The sequence below is a fragment of the Camelus ferus genome, chromosome 10 (genome assembly GCF_009834535.1).
Source record: "Camelus ferus isolate YT-003-E chromosome 10, BCGSAC_Cfer_1.0, whole genome shotgun sequence".
Lineage (NCBI taxonomy): Eukaryota > Metazoa > Chordata > Mammalia > Artiodactyla > Camelidae > Camelus > Camelus ferus.
In genome coordinates, this window is record NC_045705.1 from 32,945,188 (window position 1) to 32,971,603 (window position 26,416).

General features: G+C 49.9%; 1 protein-coding gene across 1 annotated transcript; it reads left to right on the forward strand.

Annotated features, from left to right (window-relative positions):
• The first annotated feature begins 15,237 nt into the window (after positions 1–15,237).
• On the forward strand, positions 15,238–24,019 carry LRRC55 (leucine rich repeat containing 55). Its single transcript, XM_014553466.2, has 3 exons — positions 15,238–15,558; positions 16,388–17,917; positions 21,684–24,019. The coding sequence occupies exons 2-3, from the start codon at positions 17,218–17,220 to the stop codon at positions 21,917–21,919; spliced, it is 936 nt and encodes a 311-aa protein (XP_014408952.1). The 5' UTR covers positions 15,238–15,558; positions 16,388–17,217; the 3' UTR covers positions 21,920–24,019.
• The last annotated feature ends 2,397 nt before the right edge of the window (positions 24,020–26,416 follow it).

A 26,416-nucleotide genomic window follows, 5' to 3' on the forward strand; every position in this document is an offset into this window, starting at 1 on the left:
GACAATGGATGCAGAAATGCTCGGCAAGCTGTAAAGCACTGTTCATGGGAAGGCTCATTCTTCACGCCTTTCATTGAGGTTGAAAGACTCCTTTTGGCTGCATCTGATAAAAGAAAACCTAACTCACTCTGGTTTAAGGGAGGAAAAATGTACAGGCCACATTAACGAAAAAAATCTAGGATTAACTAGCTTTAGGTATAGTTTGATCCAGGGGTTCAAATGATATCATCTATACCTGGATCTCTCTCCGTCGCTCAGCTCACCTCTTCTCCAGGCTGGCTTTCTTCTTGGGCTCTTTATGGTGCCTGACAGTTACTCTCGACTTATACCCTCCCTGTTGAAATCCAACAGGAAAGAGAGAATTTCCCTCTCTTTCTCTCTCTCTCTCTCTCTCTCTCTCTCTCTCTCTCTCTCTCTCTCTCTCTCTCTCTCTCTCTCTCTCTCAACAATTCGAGGTAAGTTATGAACCCCACTGGCCCTATGGGATTATAGGACCATCCTGGCACTGATCCCTGTGCCCAGAGCCTCCATCAGCCATGTCTGAGTCACACGCCTAACTCTCGGGCAAGAGCACATGGACCAAAAGTGGGGGAAAGATGAATTTCTAGAGAAACCAAGGAAAGTATGAAAGGAAGCTGGACAGCAAAACAGCAGATACTCACTCTACCCGCATATCCTAGGTCCCTTCACAGGAGGCTCCCAGGTCAATCTTCAATGCCTCAGGACCAGCTGTTACTAAAGGCTGATGGGATTACGTACTTGAGAATGGATCTAAACCCTGCTTCAGAATCAAGTCCTACAGAAACGCAGAGTCTTGAGCTTTCTCTCAAAGTCCAGCCCAATGTCCAACCTGCTCTTGAGCACCTCAGCTTTCCTTTCAGAGCCAGTGGGCTTCCTTCCACTCCAGGCTCGGTCCTGCCAGGCAGTCGCTGATGCCTGCAAGGACCCACGTTGCGAGTTTCATCCACGTCTCCTACAGGGATGGATTCCATCCATTAATCAACAGTGTTGGATTCCATCCATTAATCAACAGTGTTGACTCTGCATCTTTTTTGACCCTGGCTTCTCTCCTTCTCCTCAGCATTTTGTTTTGTTTTGTTTTTGATTTTGCAGGTATCTGGGCATGTAATAGATATGATGGAACACAAAGGCATGATAACTACTTGGTGGGGGGTGCTGGGTAGTGATTGGAGGGTGTGTGGCAGGCAAGGGAGGGTCATGGGGAGCACTTCACAGGGGAGAACTGAACTAAGCCTCAAGCAATGATGAAGAATTTGCTCAAACAAGAGGAGGGAAGATCATTCCAGGCATGAATCTTCGGATCCAAAGCTATTTCGATCTTTCTTTACAAAAAAAGAAAACTCTTTTCTCAACCCAGGAGTTGCGAACCGGTGGCCCGCCGACAGATCGGGCTGACAGATGTGTTCAAGTTGGCCCATAAGGCATTTGGTAGAATTTAAATTAGTTGCCAGCATTTTAAAACGGTGAGATTTTTACATAAGGATCTGGATTTCCAGCCGCTCTGGAAAACTCAGGCATTCTGGCAGCCCTGGACCTGAGTCCCCACTGGGGCAACGACTGACGGAGTTGGGTGACACCTGCCCTCTCGAGACACAGCGGAGGCCACACAGCCTGCTGACCTCCTTGTTCTTCTATGTCAACCACCTGGCCCTGTTGGCACTTGAGTTTGGGACCCAATCTCAACCCAAACGGTTAGCCATTTACTTTTTAGACCATCTCCCATTATTATTATTATGTTATATTACATCATACTATATGCAGCAATCTTACCTGTACACCTTCCTCCCTGACTTAAAAATCTCCATTGATTCTCCAAATCAACACAACCAAGTCTAAATACCTAGTACAGACTGGGTTGACCACTACCACCCACATTGTCCATCAGTTTCCAAGCCCCAAGCCCTCTACTCTGAAATTTCACCATTTCTTAATCCCATCCTTTCTCATGACTGCATACTCTGCATACGTGCTGTCTCTCTGAGCAGATCTTCTGGGTGAGCTCTCCACCGGTCAAACTTCCCTCCTCCTTCAATGTCCAGCTGAGAGGTCACCTCCTCTCTGTAGCCCTCCCTGCCTTTTCTAGGTGAAACCATCCCTCAGGGATTTCCCTGCAGCACTGTACTCCTACCTCGATTTCAGCACCTGCCGTGTTTCTCTCTAATTATCTGTTTACAAGGCTGCCTCCTCCACACCCACCCAGACTGAGATCCTTGAAAGCAGAAACCATGACTGATTCATCTCTGTAGCTTCGGTGCCTTTCTGTATACCTTGGCAGATATCAGGTACTCAATAAATTCTTGTTAAATGAATGAAGAAAGGAACAAACACACCGGGAACAAATTGGCATGTGTTCATGGAATGTCGCACCTCAGCAATTGTAAAGAGAGAAATCCTTTCCACTGAAGCTTGCCTGTCTACTCCGCCACAAGGAACCCTCTTCTCTGGATCCTTGTAGAAACAGGAGTTTATGATAGATCTTAGGTGAGTTATTAGAAGAAACTAGGAAGAAAGTCATACCCCTTGGGTGTTGACAGACGCAGAATTAGAGAGCCAGGGAAGGCCTTGGTGCTGGTCTCTAACTTTCTAACCCCTAGCAGCTACGCACATCAAAGCTCTTGAAGTTGTGGCTCAGACCCTAACACCAGCTCTCATCCAGGCAGAGTAACTCTACAGCTAAGACAGCCCAGAGGAAAGGGCTAGAATGAGTTACTGCTTTCTCATTCAGCTCCAGCCATCCGTGGCCTCCTTTCTCTTCCTGGCATATACCAAGCATCCTCCTGCCTCAGGGCCTTTGCACTTTCTATTCCTTCTGCCTGGAATTCTCCTCTCCTGTGTACGTATAGGGCCCACTCCCTTACTTTATTCAGATACAAGAGCACATTTAATCTTACTAGAAAAGCCTTCCCTTGATCAGGGAAGTGGAACTATGAAAGTGTCCCCCATGCCTTGCCACCCCTTACCTTTTACTCTGCTTTAAGGGAGAACTGGAGGAGCCAGGGCATGAAGGGCCAGAGACAGCCAGGACTTAATGTCACCTGTCTCCTATCTCCTCTCCATTTCTTATATTTGTTTGTTCTACCCGGCTCCATTCTTTTCTTTCTCTACATGAAGGAGCAGTCATGAGTCACATCCTCCAAGCTCACAGCTGAAAGGAGAAGAGATCTTTCCCACTTGTCCCAGTGAGAAGAATCTCAGAGAAATAATGTGACTATCCCTAAGCCACTGGGAGAAGATGTGTGTTCTTGTTGGTCAGGTCTGGGTCTGGCCCCAGGATTGGCTCTGATGGGGTCTGTTTGGTTCTATTCACCCCCTAACCTGTCACTGTGACCAGAGGAAGAAAAGTTCACCTGCCCAGGCCTGGGTCACATGCAGGAGTGGAGTGAGCTCCATCTGAGCCACGTGGTTAAGGATGGGTGAGTGGAAATCAAAGTGTAATTGCTCCCCAAGACAGAGGAGACAGAAACTAGGCAGACAGGTGGATCAGACATGGGATGACAGCTTCATGGTTCCCAAAACACTGGTTCTCATCCTTTTTTCCCTCCATTGACCCCCACACCAGTTCTGTGCAATTGCCCAGGTATTATTACCCCTGAGGTGATACTCAAGACACTGAACAACCCGCATGATGTAGGCACTGGTCAAGCAGAAGGCTCCTGTCTCAGTCATTCAGAGAGAGGGTCAGGGTCTCCTCACTACCCTGGGGGAGTAGGGCCTTATACCACAGACTAGGTGATGTATAAACAATAGGTATTTATCTGTCTTCTTGGAGGCTGGAAGTCCAAGATCAGGGTGCCAGCATAGGGAGGTTCTGATGAGAGTCCTCTTCTGGGTTGCAGACTGCAGACTTCTCATTGCATCCCCAGGTGGCAGAAGGAGAGCTAGCTAGCTCTCTGGCAACTTCTTATAAGGGCACTAATACCATTCATGAAGGCTCCACCCTCATGACCTAATTACCTCCCAAAGCCTCAACTCCAAATGCCATCACATTGGGGGTTGGGGGGCAGGTTAGTATTTCAATCTATGAATTGTGGAGGGACCTGGACATGCAGTCCCTAATAGGACCCCAGCTCTGAACCACTAGGATGGCCAGCCACCCTGGTGAACAGCAGTGAAACAATAGCCTGATTACCCTTACCTTACCCTCCTTCTGAAAGCAAGAGAGATATTTAGGTTTGTGCCCAGACACATGGTGAATTGGTGGCAAGAACTCAAGACCCCTGGAACCAACTCTAGTGCTGTCTTTCCACTATGCTAAACTACCCCTGTGTCCGCAACCATTGGGAGGTGAAGTGAGGCAGGATGGAGGAAACCAGAGAAGAGTTGCTTTTATGATCCCAGCCGCTTGGAGGAAGAAGCCAGCGTGCTGTAGCACACGAGGAGAGCTGCCTAGTGGGTGCCACAAAAACCTGGAAAGCAGCGCCTGCCAGACAGCAAGATTGGGAGCTGCCGAAGGGATGGGAGTTTGCAGCCAGGATGGCAGATGCCGGGAGGGCTGCAGCTATTCTGGGATGGGAGCCGCAGCTGCTCCCTCACCCAGGCCCTGCTGGTCTCCACTTCCCCAGGGTAGTAGGGAGACCCCCACCCTCTCTCCAGATCCTTACTGAGGTAGGGTCTAAGACCTGAGGCTTGAGAGCCAAGAAGCTGGGCCAAAGGGAATCAACTCCTCACAGAACAAACATGATTCAATATCACCTTGCATCATGGTGAATGCTTAGTCATTGTCCTTATTAGAACTCGAAATTCACCCAGTCGACTCAGAACTCAGCTGGTCCAAATGCTCTGTGTCATTAGATGAAGAAACTGAAGCCCAGGGTGAGGATATGATTAGCCCCACAGTCCCACAGCAAATTTGAAGGAGAGTTGGGTGTTGCCTGATTTCTCAATTTATGACTCCTTCAGCTGAGTTGCCCAAGATTGAGAGGTCACGTGTTTCTTGGGGTCACCCTTCTTCAGCTTCATGGGGCCCACTGAGCATGACTTTAATGCACTCCCCCAAATCCTCCAATAAAGGCCATGCTATAGCTGCAGGCATGGATTCCTGCTCCAGCCTCTCTTCTGGGTTCTCATGCACTGTAATGAGGACCACACAATGCAGGCTTGGGCCCCTCTCTCTCATCCCGACTCAGAGCCTGAGCCAGCTGGAAGCATCCAACCACCACATCACCTTGATATGGTCCCTTTCAGCAATCTGGGCAAAGGCACCTCGCGACCAGAAACACCTTAGCCCCAACTGTCTCTCCTGGAGAGAGAAAAACAAAAAAATGGGTAAGAAAGAAATTCCTTCCTTTCTGCTCCTACACAGATCCCAGCCTTCTTTCCACTGGCCCCACCTTCTCAGCCTGGATGGACAGCCAGGAGTGTTTCACGCAGCTCCATCATGCCCTCTATGTCAAGCTTGGTGGCCGGGGCTTAGGTATACCAGATATACCAGAGTTAGAATCAGCTCTGCTGATATGTGACATGAACCATTGCTTTCACCTGCCTGTTTTCCCATCTGAAAAATGGAGGTATGGTGGTATCAACCGCAAAGGGGCGGGAGGTTTTAATGACATAAAGGATTTAGTTCTGTGCCTGGGATGGAGTCAGCATTCGGTGCTTTTTAGTGACGGGATGACGGCAATGTCTGCACAACCTGGGGTGAAGGGGGACTGTCACTGTGACTACCACTAGCTTCCCTGACCCTCCCAGCCCATCCCAAGCCCTGCTTCCGCCCGGAGGCTTCTCTGATTACTCTCATCTCTCCGTCAATTTCTCTTTTCAGAACTATCTGCTTAGTGATGAATTAAATGTCATGTCTAATGACACTGTGTTGGTGTTAGTCTTGTCTCTTCATCTAAAACCCTAAACCACTATCAGGCGAAACCAATGGTTTTGCTGTTCTTCTCCCTCTGGCAGTGCACAGCCCAGGACCAAGCACGTAGGAGTGCCGGAAAAGTTAGCAATTAAACAGCTGCTTGGCTGCTTGGTTGCTTCCATGGGGATGGAGTAAAGCCGTTTGTATGGACTGCATCTCTTGCTCCTGTGATCAGTAAGGCTTTAGCCACCCAAGGCACATTCATGTGGTTCTGGGGCCAGACCTAGAAATCTGTCAGGTGGGGGACCCAGCATGTCTCATCCATGACCCAGAGAAGGGAAAATTAGCATCACATGTCTAAGGCACTCAGGAACTTATGAAATTCTCTCGGCAACTCCCTGAGCGAGGAAGGGAGTCTCTCCCTTTCTGCAGAGGGTTACAGGGCTCAGACGGGTTGGGAGTCTGCCTCCCTCACACCGCGGATAAGGAGCAGTCCAGGGATTGTAGACCGGTGCTGCTGGCCCTAGATCGTGAACTCTGCCCTCTCCACCAGCTGCCACGTGGGGAAGCCACACCAGCGGCACTCCTACTTGGCCACAGGTGGACTCTAGAATCCCCTTAACCCAGCAGGAGCCTCCAATGGCTGCTTTGTCCAGTGTGTGTTTCTCTAAGGCCAACTCCACTGGGATGTTTAGGACAACCCAACACAGCTGGAAAAGACCACCCCTGTGACAGGCACCTGGAACACTGCTGCCGCCCAGCTTCTCCCAGTCCCCGCACACCTCCTTTCTCCCGGGTCTGCTTCACAGCTCTTCACCAGAATGACGAGCCTCTGCTCCACTTTACAGATTCTACGGGAATGTTCCTTTGTGATCGCCGGGTGGTAACCAAGAGAATTATCATCCACCCTTCACAGAGAGGAAGGTTCAGAAAGACAGCGTGGGCTTCGGCTTCAGAAAAAGAATGACCAGGTTGAAGTTCTTTCTCTGCCAGTTACACGCTGCGGGACTTGGGACTTGATTTCTTTGCTCCTTAATTTCCCTGTATGTGGAAGATGAGGCCATCATATTTATGCTTCAGGTTATTTCAGGGATTCTAAAAGGTAGCGTTTGGGAGGTACTGAACACAAAGTGAGTGTTTAATGAGTGTCGGTTATCAGTTCTTCTACCCCGTGCATTACCTTCGGCAAATTACCTAATTTATCTGGACATAGGTTATTTTTTTAATCTGTAAAATTGTGATATAAAAAAAAAAGGAAACACTTCCCTCATAAGGCTGCCCTAAGACCAAGATCAGCCCGTCCATGTAAATCTCTTACCCTAGTGCCTGACGCAATGCATTGCCCTTCCCAGGGGCAGACAACCAGAGAGGGACAGAGCTACAACTCCGGCCAAGGTCCCTGGCTGTAATCCAGCAGCTCCTGGGTGAGGGTGAAAATGGTGAGGGGAAAAAAAAGGAAATCAGTAACGGTGGCCTCGCTGACACAGGCAGGAATAAGGGATTCCAAATATGGCAGTTTTTCTGTGCCCGAAACCAGAGCGAGATGGTGCGCGTTTATCCAGGCGGACAGGTGAGACAGAGCGAGAGGGCACAGGTCACAAAGGTGGGCATGACCTCACTGCAGTTCCAGGCTATTTCTGGAAGACACTTCCCTTGGCAAGACTTACCAAGAATCATCTTATAAATAGATCTTACTTCCCAGGGCCCTAGAAGAAAGCCCGCAGCTGTTCCCAGTTCCGGCATCTCATCTCTTCTTCCTTCCAGACTGCGGCTCTCCTTTTCCAGAGGATCCCAGGGCAGGATCTGGACATCCTCTGGCCAGAATTCTAAAGGGTGCCTGGGAGAAGACGTCTGCCCTGAATGAACAGGTCAGAGGGATGATTCAGAGTCAGTTGCTGGTTAAGGGAGTGGCTCTGTGGTCTGGCTGAGGAATCCAGGACCCGCAAAACGTGTCTGGACAGCATCAGAATCACAAAGGGAAGAGATCTCGGAAGGGCTCAGCCCCAGCCAACACTCACGAAGGAAGAATACATAGGGAACCAGACAGGCAGGGGTGATGCTCTTCAAAGTCAATGAGTTTATATTATGCACATTTTTTACATTTCTCTACACAGCTAGAGAAGACAGAGGGGTGGGATATCAAGCAGGAGTCAAAGGAAACTTCTAAGGAGAGCATTTTCTACAGGTGAGGACCAGAGTCATGCCATCAAGTGCTGTATCGAATGTTGTAAACAGCGGGACAGTTTGAGCAGTCAGTACTGCAGGGCTGTTTTTATGAGCCCACTACGCACATTGCATTGTATGCCTTCTTGATTCATGTTCAGAGGACGTGGGAGAAATAATGCCTTCCTTAGCGTTGCCTCTCAGTTCATTAAAATCTGTATTTCATAGCATGAAGCTAATTATCTCACCTGAGAGATGCAAGACTATAAAAGCATCTAAGGAGTAAAACAACCCCACAAGGTATCTGTAACTCAAAGAAAAATAACCAAAATCTATGAGCTTATGAGAAACACCATCCCCACAGGGCATAGGAGGGGGCCCTGACCAAACCCGCTAGCTAATGCATGGCGCGCTCAGGAAGGTCTCCCCCACCACCTCATGTTGGCAGAAAGCTCTGCTTTTACCACCCTGGACCATCCTGTACCCTCCCTCTGAAGCACTTTTTATCTTTACAAGTATTTAAGACATTTTTCCCCACATCCTCCTTCCCCAAGCAGGGACCTTGCCTGTTTTCTTGACTGCTGTATTTCCAGGGCTTAGCGTGGAGCCTGATACATAGTAGGGGCTTCTTAATATTTGATGGCCAACTTATTAGACAGTCTCTCTTTCCAAATCTCCTTAGGGAGAACTGGAGGCTCGTGGCCACCTGCTTCCACAATCCCTTCATCAGAGGCTGTGTGGATATGGATGCCAAATGGTCAGCCTTCCAAATCCATCAAGCCCAGGCTCCACCTCTTCTTAGCCATGAGATCTCAGGCAAGTGACTAACCTCTACCGCGGTACCCCAGGACCCTGAATTTGTTTTTCTGCACCGCGCTTATCATCACCTGCTCTATACGTGTGTGTGTGTTTATCATCTGTCTCCTCTGACCGGAAAGTGAGCAGCAAGGGATCGGGGACTTTGTTTTGTTCACTGCTGAATGGGGGCGGTCAACATAGGTACCCGCCAGCCACCACCGAGTCTGACCGGTCAGGAGGGATGCTGGCCCCATATGATGTACAGGTGGATGTCATCCGTGTGTCCACCCTGGCTGGACTCCAGTTCCTAGAACAAGGTTTGGAACACAGTGGGAGCTTAATAAATATGTGGTAAATAAGTGGACAGATTTCAGTCATCCTGTCTGGAAACCTGGGTATTACAGCAACTCAACATACAGGGGCTCCTTTCTGCCCCCAGGCTGGGCCACTCTGGCCAATGAAGGAAGCAGTCGGTCCCTTTCCTCTGGCCCCCAGCCTCTCTCCCAGTAGAGCAAACGTCACCTCTCTCAACAGGACCTCAGAGTGGCAACATCTGCTGTTTCCACCTCCTACTCGGCTGGAAATTGAGCATAAAGTCCGATCTGTTACTTCACCCCTTTACATCCACTTCTCTCTTCTGTCAGCCTCCAGAAGGCTCTCTTGTCATTACTGCCAGTGGTACAGAGTCATATTCCTAGACAGACACTTATGCTACAAGGTTATTATGTCCCCAACACTAGAGGGAAAAATATAAACAAAGCTCTGCCCCTGCCCGCAGGGGCCATGGAGACAGACAGGTAAAGATCCCATTGCATTGAGAAGTCCTAAGAGAAGAGAGTTTAAGAAGGCAGAGAGCCGCAATTCTTAACACACTTTTGTAAAATTAGCTTTTCAGAGAAACACACCTGATAAGCACTCAGCAGCTCAGGTTTTATATCAGCGGGAACAACTGTGAGCTTCGTAGCTGCCTGGGACCGGCAGGACAGCTGCAGGGGCTCCAGGAAAGATATGACCAACAGAATACTAGGTGATAAGCAAAACGACTCTCTACCCACTCCTCAGTCCTTATCTATTATTATTCAGATATTCCTTATATGCTTCCCCTCCCCCTTCCCCCGCCTTCAAGGTTGGGGCAGGGGCAGAGGGGCAGGGCAGGGAGCAGGAACCAATTGATAATCACATTATATAAGAATGTACCTTATCTCGAGGCATGCAATTGTGAGATTTTGCTCTTTATGTCTCCAAAGTATGCACATCCACCCTCTCTGTCCCCTGTGCCCCCCCCACAACACACACATGCACACATACACACACACACCCCTTTGGATTGGCCAGAAACAACGCAGGATGTCAATATCCAACTCCAAAGGATGCTGGCATGGAGGGTCACCAAGGCAGGGGCAGGAAGCAAACATCAAAATATCACTCATATGTAGAATCTTAAAAATAAGAAAGAGAAAGGGGACACTAATGAACTCATCTACAAAACAGAAACAGACTCACAGACATAGTAAACAATCTCATGGTTACCAGGGGAGAGGGGATGGAAGGGATGAATTTGGGAGTTTGAGATTTGCAAATGTTAACCACTATACATAAAAATAGATTAAAAAATAAATTTCTTCTGTATAGCACAGGGGACTCTATTCAATATCTTATAATAACCTTTAATGAAAAAGAATATGAAAAGGAATATAGTTATGCATGTGCATGACTGGGACATTGTGCTGTACACCAGAAATCGACAAACTGTAACTGACTGTACTTTAATTAAAAAAAAAAAAAAAAAAAAAAAAAAGCTCAAGAACTGGACCAGGGATCCAGGAACCAAGAAGCAGAAAGAAACTGTGAGCTGGTCACAAGTAAAAAGGATGCGCTGGGGTTATTGTCTGAGAGCAAATGCTGTGATCTGAGACATGGTTCCATGCTCACCTCCACCAACCCCCTCCCAAAGTAATACTAGTAAAAATAGTTAAGGTTTCTTGAGAGCTGACTGTGTCCCAGGTATTATGTACCATTTTGCCCAGGTCATTTAATTCTTACAATAACCCTGAGTGTGGTTTATTATTATTATTATTACTCCATAGCCCTTGCTGTAACCACTATGCTCCATAGCCTCCCACCACGTAATATTGCCTCCCGGGTTACATCAAGAGATTTTAAAGAGTAGGAACAGAAGACATTCAATCCACTTTTATATGATATGAAGAATAGTGGTAATAACTAATTAACTGAGCTTTTAGAAAGGACCAGGAACTATACCAGGTTCTACAGGCCTTGCCTCTTTCAAATCTTCAGGCAGAAACTAAAATCACACCCATTTTTTAAAGAATTTTTTTAACCTTTTTTTGGTGGGGGGGGTGCGTAATTAGGTTTATTTATTTATTTTTAGAGGAGGTACTGGGGACTGAACCCAGGACCTTGTGCCTGCTAAGCACGCGCTCTACCGCTGAGCTCTACCCTCCCCGCCTCACACCCATTTTAGAGATGAGGAAACGAAGAGCTGTGAGGATATGTAACTAGCGTAAGGACACAACACTAATGAGTGGTGGAGTGACTGTGAGTTCACTGTTGCTCTGTTGTGTTCGGTTAACATGATTCTACATGCTTTCCAGGCAGCAGTGTTACCCATCAGGTTACTACAATTAATAATGTTCTCCATGGAATTTCTTTTATATTAATATGGTGTTTGCTTAGCACCCTCTGTTGCTGAGCATTCATGTTATTTCCATTTTTCATTATCATAAAGACTCCTGCTATGAATACTTTTGTATGAAGTAATTTCTTGCTAATTGCCAGGTCAAAGAGAACAGTAATTTCCTAAGTAGGTCTGAGCCAACGCCCAGCGCCTGCAGGAAGTGTACGCATATCTGGCTCACCCTATACTCAGCTCACAGAATATTGGAGATGTATTTATTGCCACTATTCAAATATATTATCACAAAATGGTTCCTATTTTCATGCATTTAACTGCCAGTGAAACCAGCCTTTTTCCACATGACCTTTGTATTAGTCTTCTACGCTGCATAACAAATTACCACCAATTTAGTGACTTAAAATGATGCTCATGTATTAGCTCATAGCTCTGTGGGTCAGAAGTCCTAACACAGAGTAGCTGGGCTCTCTACTCAGGATATCCTATGAGGCTGAAATCAAGATGGTGAACATCTGTGTTGTCACCTGGAGCTCCAGGTCATCTTCTAAATTCATCAGCAGAATTCAGGTCCTTGCAGTCAGAGGACTGAGATTCCTGTTTTCTTACTGACTGTCGGCCAGGGTACATCTTAGCGACTGGGGGACTCTAAGGTCTTCTCCGTGTGCCTCCTCCCCCATTTTCAGAGCTATCAGTGGAGAATACCCCTCAAATACCTGTTCAGGAAGGGCCTAGGCCCTTTTAAGGGGTCCCCCAATTAGGTAACGCCAACCTGGATAATTTCCCTTTTGATTGACACAGACTCAACTGATTATTGGGATAATCATGGGAGTAATATCTCATCATAGTCACAGATTCTGCTGAAACTCAAGGGGGGCGGATTATATGAGGTGCACACACTGGGGGATTTAGATTCTGCTAAAAGTTTCATTAAATTATTATAATGTAGAAAGCAGAGCCATCTTACTGTTAAGCTTTCTTAGCAACTGAAGAGATTAGCTTCATTCTACTGTTTGATAATTTTCCGTGAACAAATTTCTTATGAGGTAGATTAAATTAGTCCTCATGCATTTGAAGGTTTTCTATCATTATTACAACAAATTTACCATATGTGTCAAAAAATCGTAAACAGTCATGAAAATGGTTGTTCGATTCATTTGTATCCACAACTCTTGGATTAATTTCTGTGTGTTTTCGTGGTAGAGTAAATTCTTGACATTCATGATCGAACAATCATGGTTTCAGTACTTGCAAGAGACCCCAAAAGGCTGCACTTTGCTGGGGTTAAAAACTGAATCACTCTGGCTGCAAGGCTGCTATGTAGGAGACAGGCATTTTGCTAAGGGGAGAAGCCAGCCCCGCAGCGTAAGGGCAATGCCAGATATTATAAATCCTTCACCTTCCCCAGCCCTTCCCCTTGGTGAGTCACCATGAACATTAAAGCCTCTGAGAAATCTTGCATTTTGTTTAACTTAATGTTTCTCAAACTTAACTTGAGAACAAACATTTTTCTTACGGCACATGGTGTACCATCAGACACCTGTCTGAGAACCAACGGTTTAATACTTAACTTAGAGAATACTTATGGGTAAAAAGTCATTTGAAAGCTATCTGCCCTCATTTTTTCTTATCTGCCCTCATTTAACTTCATTCTTACACAAGGCATTATGTGCAGCGATGTTTCTCGGGGCTTGCCAAAGGTTTTGTGAGTTCTCTTTACACAGAATACATTCAAATCATCGGCAAATGCGGTATTTCCATTTCTTCATTTCCCATTTTTTGTGCCATTTGTTTCCCTTGCTGCATAACTATTTCAGCAGTTTTATACTCTGTCATTTATTTTTTTGTACTTATTTTATTCATTCATTAAACAAACATATGTGTAGTGCTTGCTGTAGCCTACTCTGAACTCTCTTAATAACAACTCATATAATGTAAAAATAACCTATGACTTAGCTGTCATTCTTATTATTCCTATTTTCCAGGTCAGAAAACTGTAGTTTCAAATGGTGACAAGGCATTCCTGCCTAGATCCTATTTTTTTTAAGGAAATTGTCACAAATATTTTCCTTTAATTACATTATAATTATAAACGTAAACATATTCTATAAAGGAAGAAAACCTCTACTCTTTTTTATTTTTTTCATGTGCCTTTAGTCAACATTAAATACTGAAATGTGCTGATTACCTTTCTTAGCCTCCAATGAGATAATTATATTTTCTACCGTTTTTCAGTTAATGTTAATAAGGTTTTATGATGCTTTTGCTTTACTTGTTTATAGTGGGTCACTTGTTTCAATGTGTCTCTGTGTTTTATGCATTAAGATTTTATTTCTAAGCTCATACATGAGTTGAACGACCGTTCCCTCCTTTAGGGAGGGAGGGCGACAGAACTCGTATTGACGTCAGCCAACTCAATATGGGAATATCAATGACGTGGCTACCCTACACTAGACACCACAGAACATGAAAGATTCAAAATGAGCTTAATATGCAAGAGGGCAGTGGACAGGGTAGCAGACCTTCTATGGCCCTACAGGAAAAGGAATCGTGTTAGAGAAGACAGTGATTTGGAGAACTTTGTAAATGCCTGGAATCTGTACAACTCAACACTTGCTTTCTATTACTTCGTCTGTTTCCCCCCAAAGATCTAAAATATTACTTAAATGAAAGGCGCTCCTGATCAGCTGAGTGAGCACACCGGGCTGACATCAGCTCTGTCTTTATTTATGAGTTAGCCCTTACAAGGGCGGGGTCTACATCCATCTTACTGGTGGCTGTGTGCCCACCAGGTAACCAGGTGCCTGGGGAACCGTGAGTGCTCAATCACTAATTATTAAAAGAAGAAATGACATAGCTCTTTGACCAAGCCAAGTAGTCAAGCTGGTTTTTAAAATGCAGGGCAGCTAGAGACTAGTTCCATGGGTCACCAAGAAAAGAGGTGTTGCAAAGACTTCACCCTCATCTGAAGTCACTCGGGGGTGGGGGAGATCAGGAAGCTTGGAGAGAGGGAAACAGGACAGCAGAGTTCCCTGGACCTAGAGAAAGAGGACAGAATCACAAGGTTTTCTGGCAACTTTCACTCCCCCAGAGACAGCTCTGAGCCTCCTCCAGCCCCAGGTACCCTGCCTGGAACTGACAATTGGCTCTTGGGATCCAAACGATTCTCAGAGCTCTTGGGGTCAAGACTTAGGGACAATTAAGAAACACAGAAAAGATCTCACCTCCTATAATTGTCCCTGACAAGTCCAGTCACCTGCTACCTAGTGACCAAAATACATTCAGACCCAGGGAAACTGATGCTCTAGGTGGATTTAATAGATACATCCCATCAAGTGACCAAACTTGTCTCATGTACTTCTCTTTTCTCATTCTGTCTTTATTCATATCTCCATTGCTTTCCCCCCATTTTCCCCTCCACTCTCCACTAAGTTCCCTTCTCCATTCCAAGCCCTCTCTACTTTTCCTTCTGGGTCTGATGCCCTTAAACTCCCCTTCCTCCATCTCGGATTCCAGGTGCATGCCTTTGCCCCTACTCCAGTCTCTCCCTGCCTGCTTCTCTGCCCCCGTCCCTGTCTCACCCTGTTTACCCTTCCTCCGCCCCTTCTTCCCCTTTGCCCCATCACTAGGACCCTGCGGGTGGCTGTGGATCCTGTGACTGCTTCGTTGGCTTCATCTTGGTGGGGTCCATAGCCAGCTCTCCTGTTGCTCAGAGATGTGGAGGCAGTTGCTAAGAGACAGTGAAACGTCAGTACCTGGCCCTCGAGGAAAAAAAGGGAGAGAGGAGGGGGAGAGGGGGAGGGAGGGGAGGACCTGGCAGAAGCCACATACTCCAGCAGCCTCAGCACCAGCTGAGTTTCAGGAAGAAGCATTCGGATTCTGTGAACTTTCTTCTAAGCATCCTCTCTCTGATTCCGCTTTTGAGTAAAAGAAGGGGAACAGCAACGGGGACCAGAGGACGGAAAACCACAGAGGATGCTGCCCCGGGATCCAGGAGCCATGGAGGAGGAGAGGCCGGGGGAGGGGACGAGCCTGGGAGGCAATCTGTTCTCCTGAAGCAGCAAGCGGGGATTCCAGGACAAGGAGACCCGTGTCTGCTGCAGATGGATGGCTGTGTCCTTGGAACAGAGTAAGTGGGCTCCTGAGGGCCTCTGGGGGTGCAGGGGGAGACCTTGGGGCTTAGAAAAATGAGTCTGGTGAAGGGGACTCGGGGTGGTCTCCCAGCAAGCGGGATCAAGGCTGGATGCAGTGAAAGAAGCAGTGCTGGCCGGGGGGTGAGGGGAGAACAAGTGAGGACAGCAAGTGGGCACGAGAGAAGCGAGGGGCCAAGGAGGATGCGAGCTGGACAGCGAGCTGAGACGCTGGGTGTGTCATCACACTCAGCCTCTCTGCCTGACCAAGTGTGGGTGTGGGCTCAAGCCGGGGGCAGAGGGGAGAGCGGAGCATTTGTGGGAAAGGATGCTGGGATTAGGGGTGTGCCCTTGGGGGGAGGTGAGGGCATCTGGGAAGGGGGCTCTGCAGGAGTGTGTGTGCAGAAGGGAGTGGGAGAGAAAACTGGGGAGGCGTGAGTGCAGGGCAGGGCAGAATATGGGGGAGTCACAGGAGAAGAACAACACGAACGTGTGTGTGTGTATGTAAGAGAGATGGGAGTGCTAAGAGTGTGGAAAGCGGGTATGCAAACGGCTGGTGTGTATGCATTTTTCTTAGAGAGTTATTCAAAGGTGGGTGTTTGGTGCTGATGGGGGCGGGGCCAGGAGAAGAAAATGCCCCGGGCCCAGGACAGACCCCTAGGAGCAAGGCAGGACGGCTGCAGGGCGAGGTGGAAGCTTTGTGGGAGAAAACAGTGTGAGGACGGGGTCTGTGGAGAACTTTGTGGTTGCGGTAAGGAGCCTAGGAGAGAGGACAGCCGGGAGAAGGGGCACTGGGTTTCTCTGCCTGAGCCCCTTCCTTGTCGACAGAGGGAATTCTGCTTCTGCCTGCTGAGCACAGAGCCCGGCTGCAGGAGAGGTGCTGGCTCGGAGAAGTCGCCTGAGCTCTCCTCGCTGCCCACCGCCCCACCCCACCTGTCCAGCACCTCCGGGATGCATGGCTCTTTCCAGCCTCAGTGGCCGACAGTGGGGCTCCCTTGGGGTCCCTCCCTCCCTGGGAACTTCAGTAGCCATGGAGGCTGAGGACTGAGGCTTTCAGATGCCCATGGAGAACGCCCCCGGCTCCCTTCCCAAACACCCACCCCCAGGACCCTCCTGGGATTGAGCCCTCTGGGCCACCAGAAGAGATGGCCTCTGAGACCTTGAGTGTGGGAGACTCGGATGCAGCCCTGGCCTCCTAACCAGTCCCAGGCTTGGGACAGGGCTTAGGGTTTTTCAGACATGCCAGGACCTTTACAAGACACTTTTCTTGCCTTCCACTGCCCCTCCCACCTCTCAGACACAGTCCAGAGAGGAGCACCCAGCAGTCATGGGTGAGAGGGACACAAAAGGCCTGCAGGGACCCTTCCACAACCTGCTGGCAGTTGGTCCAGCCACATCCTCGTCTCCTTCCTTTCTCAAGTTTTGATTAACTTTTCAGACCCTCGGGGACATCTACTGGGTGTCTCACCCCTGAGGCTCCAAAGAGGACTCCCTGTGGATCTCACCGAGGGAGCCCTCTGGTACTCAGAGGCTCCTGGGAAAGGCTTGAGCCATGAGACCACGTGCTCCAAAGCCCCACCTCCCAGGGTTCTGGCCCCCAATGGAGCTGCCTTTCTGAGCCACTGGCTCTTGATTCCATAGACGCAGCCCCAGCCCCGATGGGCTCCCTTCAGCACCGTCGTTGCCAGCAGCCTAAGATGGGTGATGCCTGGTCCCGGCTGCCCTGGCCTGGGCCCCCCTGCCCAGCCATGCTCCTGGTCTCCCTCCTCTTGGCAGCAGGGGCGATGCACTCAGGGGCCAGCACCAGCTGCCCCGTCCTCTGCACGTGCCATGAGCAGGTGGTGGACTGCAGCAGCCAGCGGCTCTTCTCGGTGCCCCCAGACCTGCCTAGGGACACGCGCAACCTCAGCCTGGCCCACAACCGCATCGCGGCCGTGCCGCCAGGCTACCTCACCTGCTACGCGGAGCTCCGGGTGCTGGATCTGCGCAACAACTCCCTGGTGGAGCTGCCCCGGGGCCTCTTCCTCCACGCCCAGCGCCTGGCGCACCTGGACCTGAGCTACAACAACCTCAGCCACGTGCCAGCCGACATGTTCCAGGCCGCCCACGGCCTCGTGCACATCGACCTGAGCCACAACCCGTGGCTGCGAAGGGTGCACCCGCGGGCCTTCCAGGGCCTGGCACAGCTCCGGGACCTGGACCTCAGCTACGGGGGCCTGGCCTTCCTCAGCCTCGAGGCCCTCGAGGGCCTGCCGGGGCTGGTGACCCTGCAGATCGGAGGCAACCCCTGGGTGTGCGGCTGCACCATGGAGCCCCTGCTGAAGTGGCTTCGGAATCGGATCCAGCGCTGCACGGCGGGTAAGGGAGGGGGGCCCCGCCCCACTGACAGCAAACGCTCCGCAGGAAAGGGAGGGGCTTAGAGACCCTGAGTACCCTGAACCGGGCTCCCTTCTTTGTGCAAGGGTCTCGCACTGTGTAGGGCTTTGCTGAGAACCTGCTGTGCGTGTCAGGTGCCGCCAGGGACCAGGCATTAATGAAACAGGCGCCACCCTTGCCCGTGTGGTCCTTATGACCTCATGAGGCAGACGGAGAGCAAACAGTCAGAACAGCTAATTAACAACAGTGTTCGCTGAGTGCCCACCATGGCTGCGGAGCTTGGCCGGCGCTACCTCGTTAGACCCCACTTTTACCGTCCCCATCTTACAGGTGAAGCACCTGAGATCGAGAAAGATGAAAAGACTTGGCCAGAGTCACTCATTTAGAAAGTGGCAGAGCTGTTTGCCTTCCAAGTCTATTTGACCTCTAAGCTCTGTTCTATTCCAGCAGACTCTTTTTAAGTGCTGAGTGCTGGGAGAAATAAAAAAGACTAACCCTATTTATTATAGTACTTACTGTCTGCCAGGCCTGATCCTAAACATTACATGTTTTAGCTTATCTCATCCTCACAGGAACCCTAATGAGACGCACAAACACGCATACACACAGGGAGGAGGAAACCGGGGCACAGAGAGGGTCAGTAACTTGCCCAGCATCCCACAGCTGTTAAGGCTTGGAGGCAGAATGTGAACCCTGGCTCTGGTGTCCTGAAGGGTCAGTTCCCAGGCGAACAAGAAGTGTCAGGGCTTAGGTTCTGAGTCAGCAAAAGAGCCTCGGAGTTCTGCAAGGTTTGGGTGTGGGGTATAGATCTGAGAAGAGAAACCGGGATGTGGCAATTTAATAACTGGGGACTGAAGGGGCCAGAATCATACAGGTTCGAAAGGCCCTGGCCTCTCCCGGTGGTGTCTGAGCCTGGCCCGCAGGCAGGCAGGCAGCATTCAGCTGTGGCCGCCAGTCAGCAGCCCCACTGTGTGGCCTCACTAAGCCTCGGCAGTCGTAGCTGGGGACACTCCCTAGGGGCTGTCCCAGAGCCCGGGCTCAGAGTGTGATACAGAGAAGTGATGCTGAATGAAGTGGGAGGGAGAGGAGGACTGAGTGGGGAGCCCAGGATCAAAATAGTTTGGGGGGGGGAGGGGGCTGTGGGTCACGATTCCATTGTTCCCACAGAGCTGTGGGAGGAAGTTCTCTGGGACCAAAATAGCTGGGGACTGAGATGGGACGATGGTAGGGGGCATGAAGAGGGGGCTGCCTGGAGCGATCTTCCCACCAGCTTCACCTCTGCCGGCCACACCTCCGCCCCTCTCTCCTGTGCACTGAGGACAGAAGGGGCACGCGGGGGCTCCTCCATCATCTCTGAGGTCCCTGCTGCCCTACACACTCCCAGCAAGCGGGAGTGGGGTCCAAGGTCCCATCAGCACAGCCTCAGGGCACTACAGGTGAGGGACCCGAGCCCCAGCAAGGGAATGGGACTGGCCTCTGGCCACCACTGGCAATGCAGCATCCCTGTTCCTCCGCAGAACGCACTTTGTGCCACGTCACACTCTCTGAGATATTTCCTGTTGGGGGCAAAGAACTTGCCAGTGTAGGTAGGACAAGGGGACCTTCTTCACTTTGTCTTTTCCTGCTTCGTCCTTTTTCTTCATGAGATTCCCATTACTATCCCTAATTTTTAGACAAATCCCAACAAAGAGGGCCATAAGGGCACCTGTGGGATATAAGTCAACTTCAAGACTGGTCCCTTGACTTGACCAGAGGGCTTTGTCAGCCCCAGGCTCCCATCCTGCACTCCTGTGGACTCTGCCAATTGCCCTCGGGGTCCCCACCTCCCCGCCTCGCAGTGCCTCCCCATCACCCCACTCATGTGCACAGTAGACTTTGGGGTTTGGCATCTTCCAGTTCCAAGAGGAGAGCCCCGTGATGGCCGACGCCAAGTGTGACCTTGTCCTGGGCAGGGTCTGGAATTCTGTGCAAATAGCCTACAGAGACCCTTCCACTTGGGATCTGGGGCAGGGTGCACCCTTCCTCTGAGCCTGACTCCCCACTTCTAAGGGGAATAATGCTCACCCATTTCTCACGAGGGTCAATCCAAATCCATTATTTTCTTCTTTGCCCTCAAAAACTCCAGAGTGAATAAACAGCATGTAGGCACCACATAATTTTTAAATCTCCTTCACACTGACTCTCGTAGATAATTGGTTAAATTATCCCCTTCTTACATATCTCCTTTCTTCATAAGAGCCATAAAAGAAAACTAGACTTGCCCAAGGTGAAAGCTTGGTTAACCTTTCTCCCCTGAGTGAAGGGGTGGCTGGCTGCTCGGAAGCCAGTGGCTGGCGCTGCAGGGCAGAATGCTACCGGCCTGCCTCCCCTCCCAGACACAGTAAGACGAAACCGCAGACAGCCAGCATGTATTTGTACAAGTGACCCTGGAAGGATGTGGTGGGACCATCAATGCTGGAAAGAGCAGTAATCCCACTGATGGTGAAGCCTCTTCCTGCAGAAGTCTGTGTGCGGAATATGACCCCACTGCTCCGTCCAGGGAGCCCAACCTAGGATGATAGTAAAAACCCACACACCTACACAGTCCTTACTATAAACCAAGAAAACACCGTTATACACGATGGCTCACTGGACCCTCACTGAAACCCTAAGACAGAGTTAGTTTTATTATCCTCGTTTTACAGATGAAGAAACCAAGGCACAGAGAGGGTAAGTGACTTAGGTGCAATCACACAGCTAGGGAGGGATAGAGGGGGATTTGAACCCAGGCCACCAGCTGCAGAGCCCCATACGCTTAACCCGACCCTCTGTGTATCTGGAAAAGCCACATGGGGTAGGAAAAAGACCCAATCCTTCGGAGTTGGACAGAGTCATTCATTCATATATTCATTTAACCAAGATGCATTGAGCACCTACATGGGCAGGACCCTGTTCTGATGCTGCTTACCAGTACCACTGGAGGGAAGGAGACGGACAATAAACTGTGAGACAGTGGTAAATACAGTGGGGAAAACTTAAGCACAGTAGGTAAGACAGAGAACACCTAGAGGAAGGTGGAATGGGGGTTGCTATTTTATAAAGGATCACAAAGGGAGACCTCCCTGATAAGGTGATATCTGAGCGAAGTCCCAGAAGAAGTAAGGGATCAAGCTGTGCAGAGATCCAGGGGAGAAGTATCCTCACAAGGGGACACATACAAAGGCTCCTCCTCCCCACCCTGAAAGGGCCACACTCAGGGTGATGGGAGAATGGCCAAGAGTAAGTAAGGTGAAGTGCAGATGGGGCAGAGTAAACAAGAGAGCGGACGGGATGAGGAAGGTCCGAGTGGGAAGGAGGAGATGCCAGGGGAGGGTTTCCAGCCGAGAGTGATGCGGTGGGATGTCAGGTTTGAAAGGATCGCTCAGCGAGCTGTGTCCCGGTGGTTTAAAGGCAGAATCCTACAAACCAGCTCGGAGGCTATTGCGCAAGATGAAGATGATGTCCCACAGAAGCCCCGGGTCTACCGTTAGCAGTGACAGTTGGACTTGGGGCAAGTTACTAACCTCTCGTAGCGGCGATCGCCACATCTATGAAAGTAGAAATAAAATACTTGCCTTGAGGGTTGTTGAGGGCACTAAAGAAGCTGGGTAAAACATTTGGTACATGGAGGAAACTCAATAAAAACCCAACTTCTCCTGGGAGGGGTGGGGGCTCTCCCGTCCTGCTCTCCCCTCCAGGCACCTCACCCTCCCCGGGTTGTATGTTGCAGATTCTCAGCTGGCTGAGTGCCGAGGTCCCCCGGAAGTCGAGGGTGCCCCCCTCTTCTCCCTCACTGAGGAGAGCTTCAAGGCCTGCCACCTGACCCTGACCCTGGACGATTACCTCTTCATAGCCTTTGTGGGTTTCGTGGTCTCCATCGCATCCGTGGCCACCAACTTCCTCCTGGGCATCACCGCCAACTGCTGTCACCGTTGGAGCAAGGCCAGCGAAGAGGAAGAGATCTGACATGGGTGCCTGGTGGCCCTCCACGCTGCTGACCGCCACTGCCGCTGACCACCGGGCACCCACCCTGGCTGCCCGCTCTGGCTCCGTGGTGCCAGGGGCCACCTCTGTGCAGAATATGACTCCCACTGACTCAAGCAAGGTCAGGAAACTACTTTCGTGTGAGTGTCTGCTGTGGGCCAGGCACCGTGCTAGGAACTGGGACCATTAGATGAATCAGACCTAGTCCCTGCCCTCCAGCACTCACCTCTAATAGAGGAGAGAGATTCAAAAACTCTTGCCTTTAAGACATTTGTCAGCACTCTGAGCACATAGTGATGGAAGCCCAGAGCACAGGTCATCAACCGTGCCTAGAAAAGCCCAAGAGAATTACAAGAGTGGAAGTGCTTTGTGAACTGGGTCATCTAACAGTGTCTGCTTTGTCAGGTAGATGAAGAATGGCAGACATAAGCAAATGACAGAGGCCAGAGCGAGCCTGGCGTGTTGAGAACAGTGGACACTCCCTGGTGACTTTAGTATACAGAGTGGGAGTGGCAGGAGACCAAAGCTTTCCCTCTGGCCCGCCATCTGCCAGCTCTTGGCATTGCCCACCCCTGCCTCTGGAGGGTGAGATCCCCTCCGAGCCAGCCCCCTGAGCCTCTTCCTACCCACAGCTACTAGGTGAGACCGCCTCCTGCTGGCTGGCCCCATCCTACATGGCCAGTGTTGCCTGCTGGCGAGGCCCCGGGTAGCAAACTGAGGATGGACCCTTTCTCCTGCCCCCGTCTCCTGCCTCTCACTGGAGCGTGGGCTTCAGAGAGGGGACCAGCAGCGCGGCAGCAGGAGCCCTGGCACCCTGGGAGCCCTCATCTTGCGACTGTTCTTGCCACGGTGCTCACACCACGGGGCCCGACCAGGGAAGTGCGCGGTAGGCTGCAGCCCCGGAGCAGGACGGTACCCAGGACCGAGGGAAGAAAGAATCACCACAGTTGTGACCAGAGGAGGATTTGCTCTTCCTTCTAAGCGACTGGACTGTCAAGCACAAGGGTGAGAGAGCTGTTAATTACCAAACACTTGCCAGTGTCAGGCACTGTGATAAGCTCTCTCCACAGATAGTCCCCTTTCATGCACACAGCATCTTCCCAGGCGAGCATGGTGGTCCCCATTTTACAGAACTTAAGGAAGTAAGGCTCAGAGAGGTTAAAGTCACATGCTACTTAACGAACAAAATAAAGTCTGTGCTCCTTCTGCTACCCATCCAGGCTGGGGAGCCTCAGAACTCCCTCTAACGTTTGTCTAAGTTCAAAGTCAATAGTGCTAATGAAGCTCCCCAAAAAGACCAGGCACTCTCCTGGGCACGTTTAACTCTGTGGACTCGTTTATTTCAATTCTCCCAGCAGCACTGCCTAGTGGTTTTTATTAGTCCCATTTTACAGAAGAATTCACTGTAGAGGGCTGAGTGTCTTACCCCAAGTTATCTGGGACAAACTCTAGAGGGAAAGTGATAGGCAGCTCCATTCAGGGAAACTGTGTCTAATCCGTCAGTCAAAACATCAAATAACTTCACGAGCAAAGCACAATTGTCATCATGATGTCATCGTCTTCACCTTGGCCATCAGTTTCATCATCCTCACGATTATCTTCCCTGCGTTTGTTCAGCGCTGGACAGTTTATGAAGTACTTTGACATCGTTCTCCTTGACTTTTCATGCCCCTGTGTGGGAGGCAAACCAAACATCATCACTCCTGTTTTACAGATGGAAAAACAGAGACTCAAGAGCGGGTGGGACTTGACTCCGTGGCAGGGTGGGGGCTCAACTCCAGCGCTCTCTTTCCAGTGCCTCCCCAGGTGCTCGAGGAGGAAGATGCCTGGGAGGGCTGGGTAGGGGGGCCCTGGGATTCAGCAGCCATGAAGGTCCTAATGGATCATCTAAATAAAGGGCAGTAAAGCTGGCTGCCTTACTGACTGAGATACACTCATGTTAAGGCAAATCGCAGCCTCTGAAACAGAAGTAGCACAGAGCGCATCTGAAAAGGAGACACCCACCTTGCAACATGTAAAGAACACACCAGAACAGGTGGCCTTGGGGGCAATCGTGCAAAAAAAGGTGAGATCTCTGGGAAACAGAAGAGGAAGCTGTGTTAACCCATCCGACTTGAGCTCTGCTGTGCTGTGTTGGAAGAGATACAAAGGGAGCAGGAAAGCAGCAGGGTGAGGACCTCAACAGGAGATGGGGGGGCCTCCAGGCACAGCCCAGCACGTTGGCAAGGCTGGTGGGGACTGGAATTAACACAGGGACTTTCTGCTTTGCCCCTGGCTCCAGCAAGCTTGCATCACCCATCCTCCAGGCAGGCTCACAAGGAATGAAGCAGCAGCCTTCCCCTCCTCATGCTTCCCTGAGCTGGTCAACCAAAAGCATGCCCGAAGTTTGCCAGACCTGGGTACTTGAACTCTGTGTCTCCTGCATCTCACTTACAACATCTGGGAGCAGAACTGTGTCCTCTTTTCTGCCGCTGTACCCTGGGACGGCCAACTGGGGCTGCTCTCCACCAACCAAGCTCACAGCCTAAAGTGTTTGGGGAGGAACTTATAGAAATGATGGTTCTGTCATGAATAGTTAAACCTCCTGCAGAGGGGCACCATATACATCTATCATACTCTCTTAGAGACTCTGGTTTGCTGAAATATAGCTAATATATTTTAAGACATGTAATCTTTTTTCATAGAACTAGACCAAACAAGCCAGCCCTCGAGATCAAACGTCCTTTCTAATAATACTATTTAGCTCCCATCAATGGCAAACTTTTCTGAGTAGGATACAGGCTTTTAAAGAACAGATGCTTATCCAGCTACTAGGATGTCCCCAGTTAACTAAATCACACTGGAGAAAGCACTTAACTTCCCTACTGCCAAGGGATTCCCTGCTTCTCCCCTGCCCCGCACCAGCCCGTCTTGTGCAGGCTGGCAGAAGCAAGCTTCTAGAAGTAATCGAACAGTCTTGGTGGGAACTGTTCCCATGACCCTGCTGACCAAGGGCCATGGTGTTGCTCCTACAAGGTTTCATCATGCTTTTTCCCGACTGGTTAACATGTAAGTGTTGGTGTATCTCTGAGTCCCTGTGCGTGTTGATGAGGTTTCATGGATGTTGGGTGTCTACTGGAGAGGGGCCAATGCCTCTGGAGCCCGAGTTCATGTCTCTGACACCGTTTACTCAGCTATCAGTTTCTTGTATCACTTACTACACTAAGATGGAATCCTCTTAGGGTTGGGGTTGGAATAGCTGCTCAGAAAATACAAGATTCATAGACGTGGTTGGGGCAGTCTAATGACAGTCAGGCTGCTTCCCTCAGTTCTCTGCACTTCAGAGGTCTGTCCTCATCACAGAAGCTTTCTTCACTGAAAGGATAGCAAAGACTCGCTAACCAACAGGGTTATGATGGTCAAGATCTGGGCCAAGCAAATTGTTCTTTAGAAAAGACCAGACATCTATACACCACTGCTCTGGACCAATTGCCTCCGGTCCCCCTATGACAAACCCTCATCTGTTACTCTACTCCTGCAAAGGATCCCAGGAAACCCTGCAGACATAGGTCCCCTGAGTTGCTATAGAGTTTGCTGGCTCCTTTCAAGGAGCTTGGTGTATGGTGGAATTTGAACAGACCAAGACAGCTACTTCTCCATCAGGGAAGACCTAGAGCTCTCATTCGCCCCTCTAGACGTCTTTTGTTTATATCACTTTGACATCCTTTCCAGACCTAGAAGAGTAGGAGACACTTCTGTCCATTCCTCAGAAGCACATCTTCCCAAAGCTAGAAAAAGCCATCCACTGTCCCCACTCCAGAAGGAGGCAAAAGGGAAGCGAAGGAGGCAAGTTGCAAGGCCCTTCGTAAATCACCATCCTGTTTGCCACAGCACTGGGTGGCGAGCTCTGGATCCGCAGAGCTCAGTTGTGGCATGCTGATGTCGGGGGTGGGAGGGTTAGGGCGGGGTAGGGAAAGGGAGGATGCTAACCTTTGTATGGAGATGATTTTATAACCATGCACTTTTGTAACTGTGAAAAATTTTTCATAAATGTACATTAATAATAAAGAGTGTATAGTTTAACAAATTTTCTAAAGACTTGTGAAGGGGAGGGATGGAGAGGGAGGCAGGGAAAGAAAGAGAGAAAGGAACTGGGCGTAATCAAGAGAATGTGTGTCAAAATATACACACAAAGGGTCTATGGGGAGGGAGGAGATGGGCATCATTAGGCGATGTGCCAGCCATGGAGGGGCATGTGTGGGAGTGGAGGGAACATCACAGAAGCTTATTTCTACCAGGCAAAAAAAGAATACGCGTGCGTCTGTATGCACACACCCCTATGTGTAAGCATATTTTGGTGCCTGAAGTTACACAAAGAAGAGAGCATATGTCTGGTACATGTTGGTGTTTGCAGCTTGGGTCATCTATAACACATGCCAAGGCAAGTGGGTGTGCCTGCTTAGTTAGCTTCACTGAGGAGTGTGCTGGGGAGACGGCCCA

Coding starts and splice junctions, on each gene's coding strand:
- LRRC55 (XM_014553466.2), top strand. CDS start 17,218: ATGGGCTCCCTTCAGCACCGTCGTTGCCAGCAGCCTAAGATGGGTGAT. Junction 17,918..21,683: donor GATCCAGCGCTGCACGGCGG/GTAAGGGAGGGG, acceptor TGTATGTTGCAG/ATTCTCAGCTGGCTGAGTGC.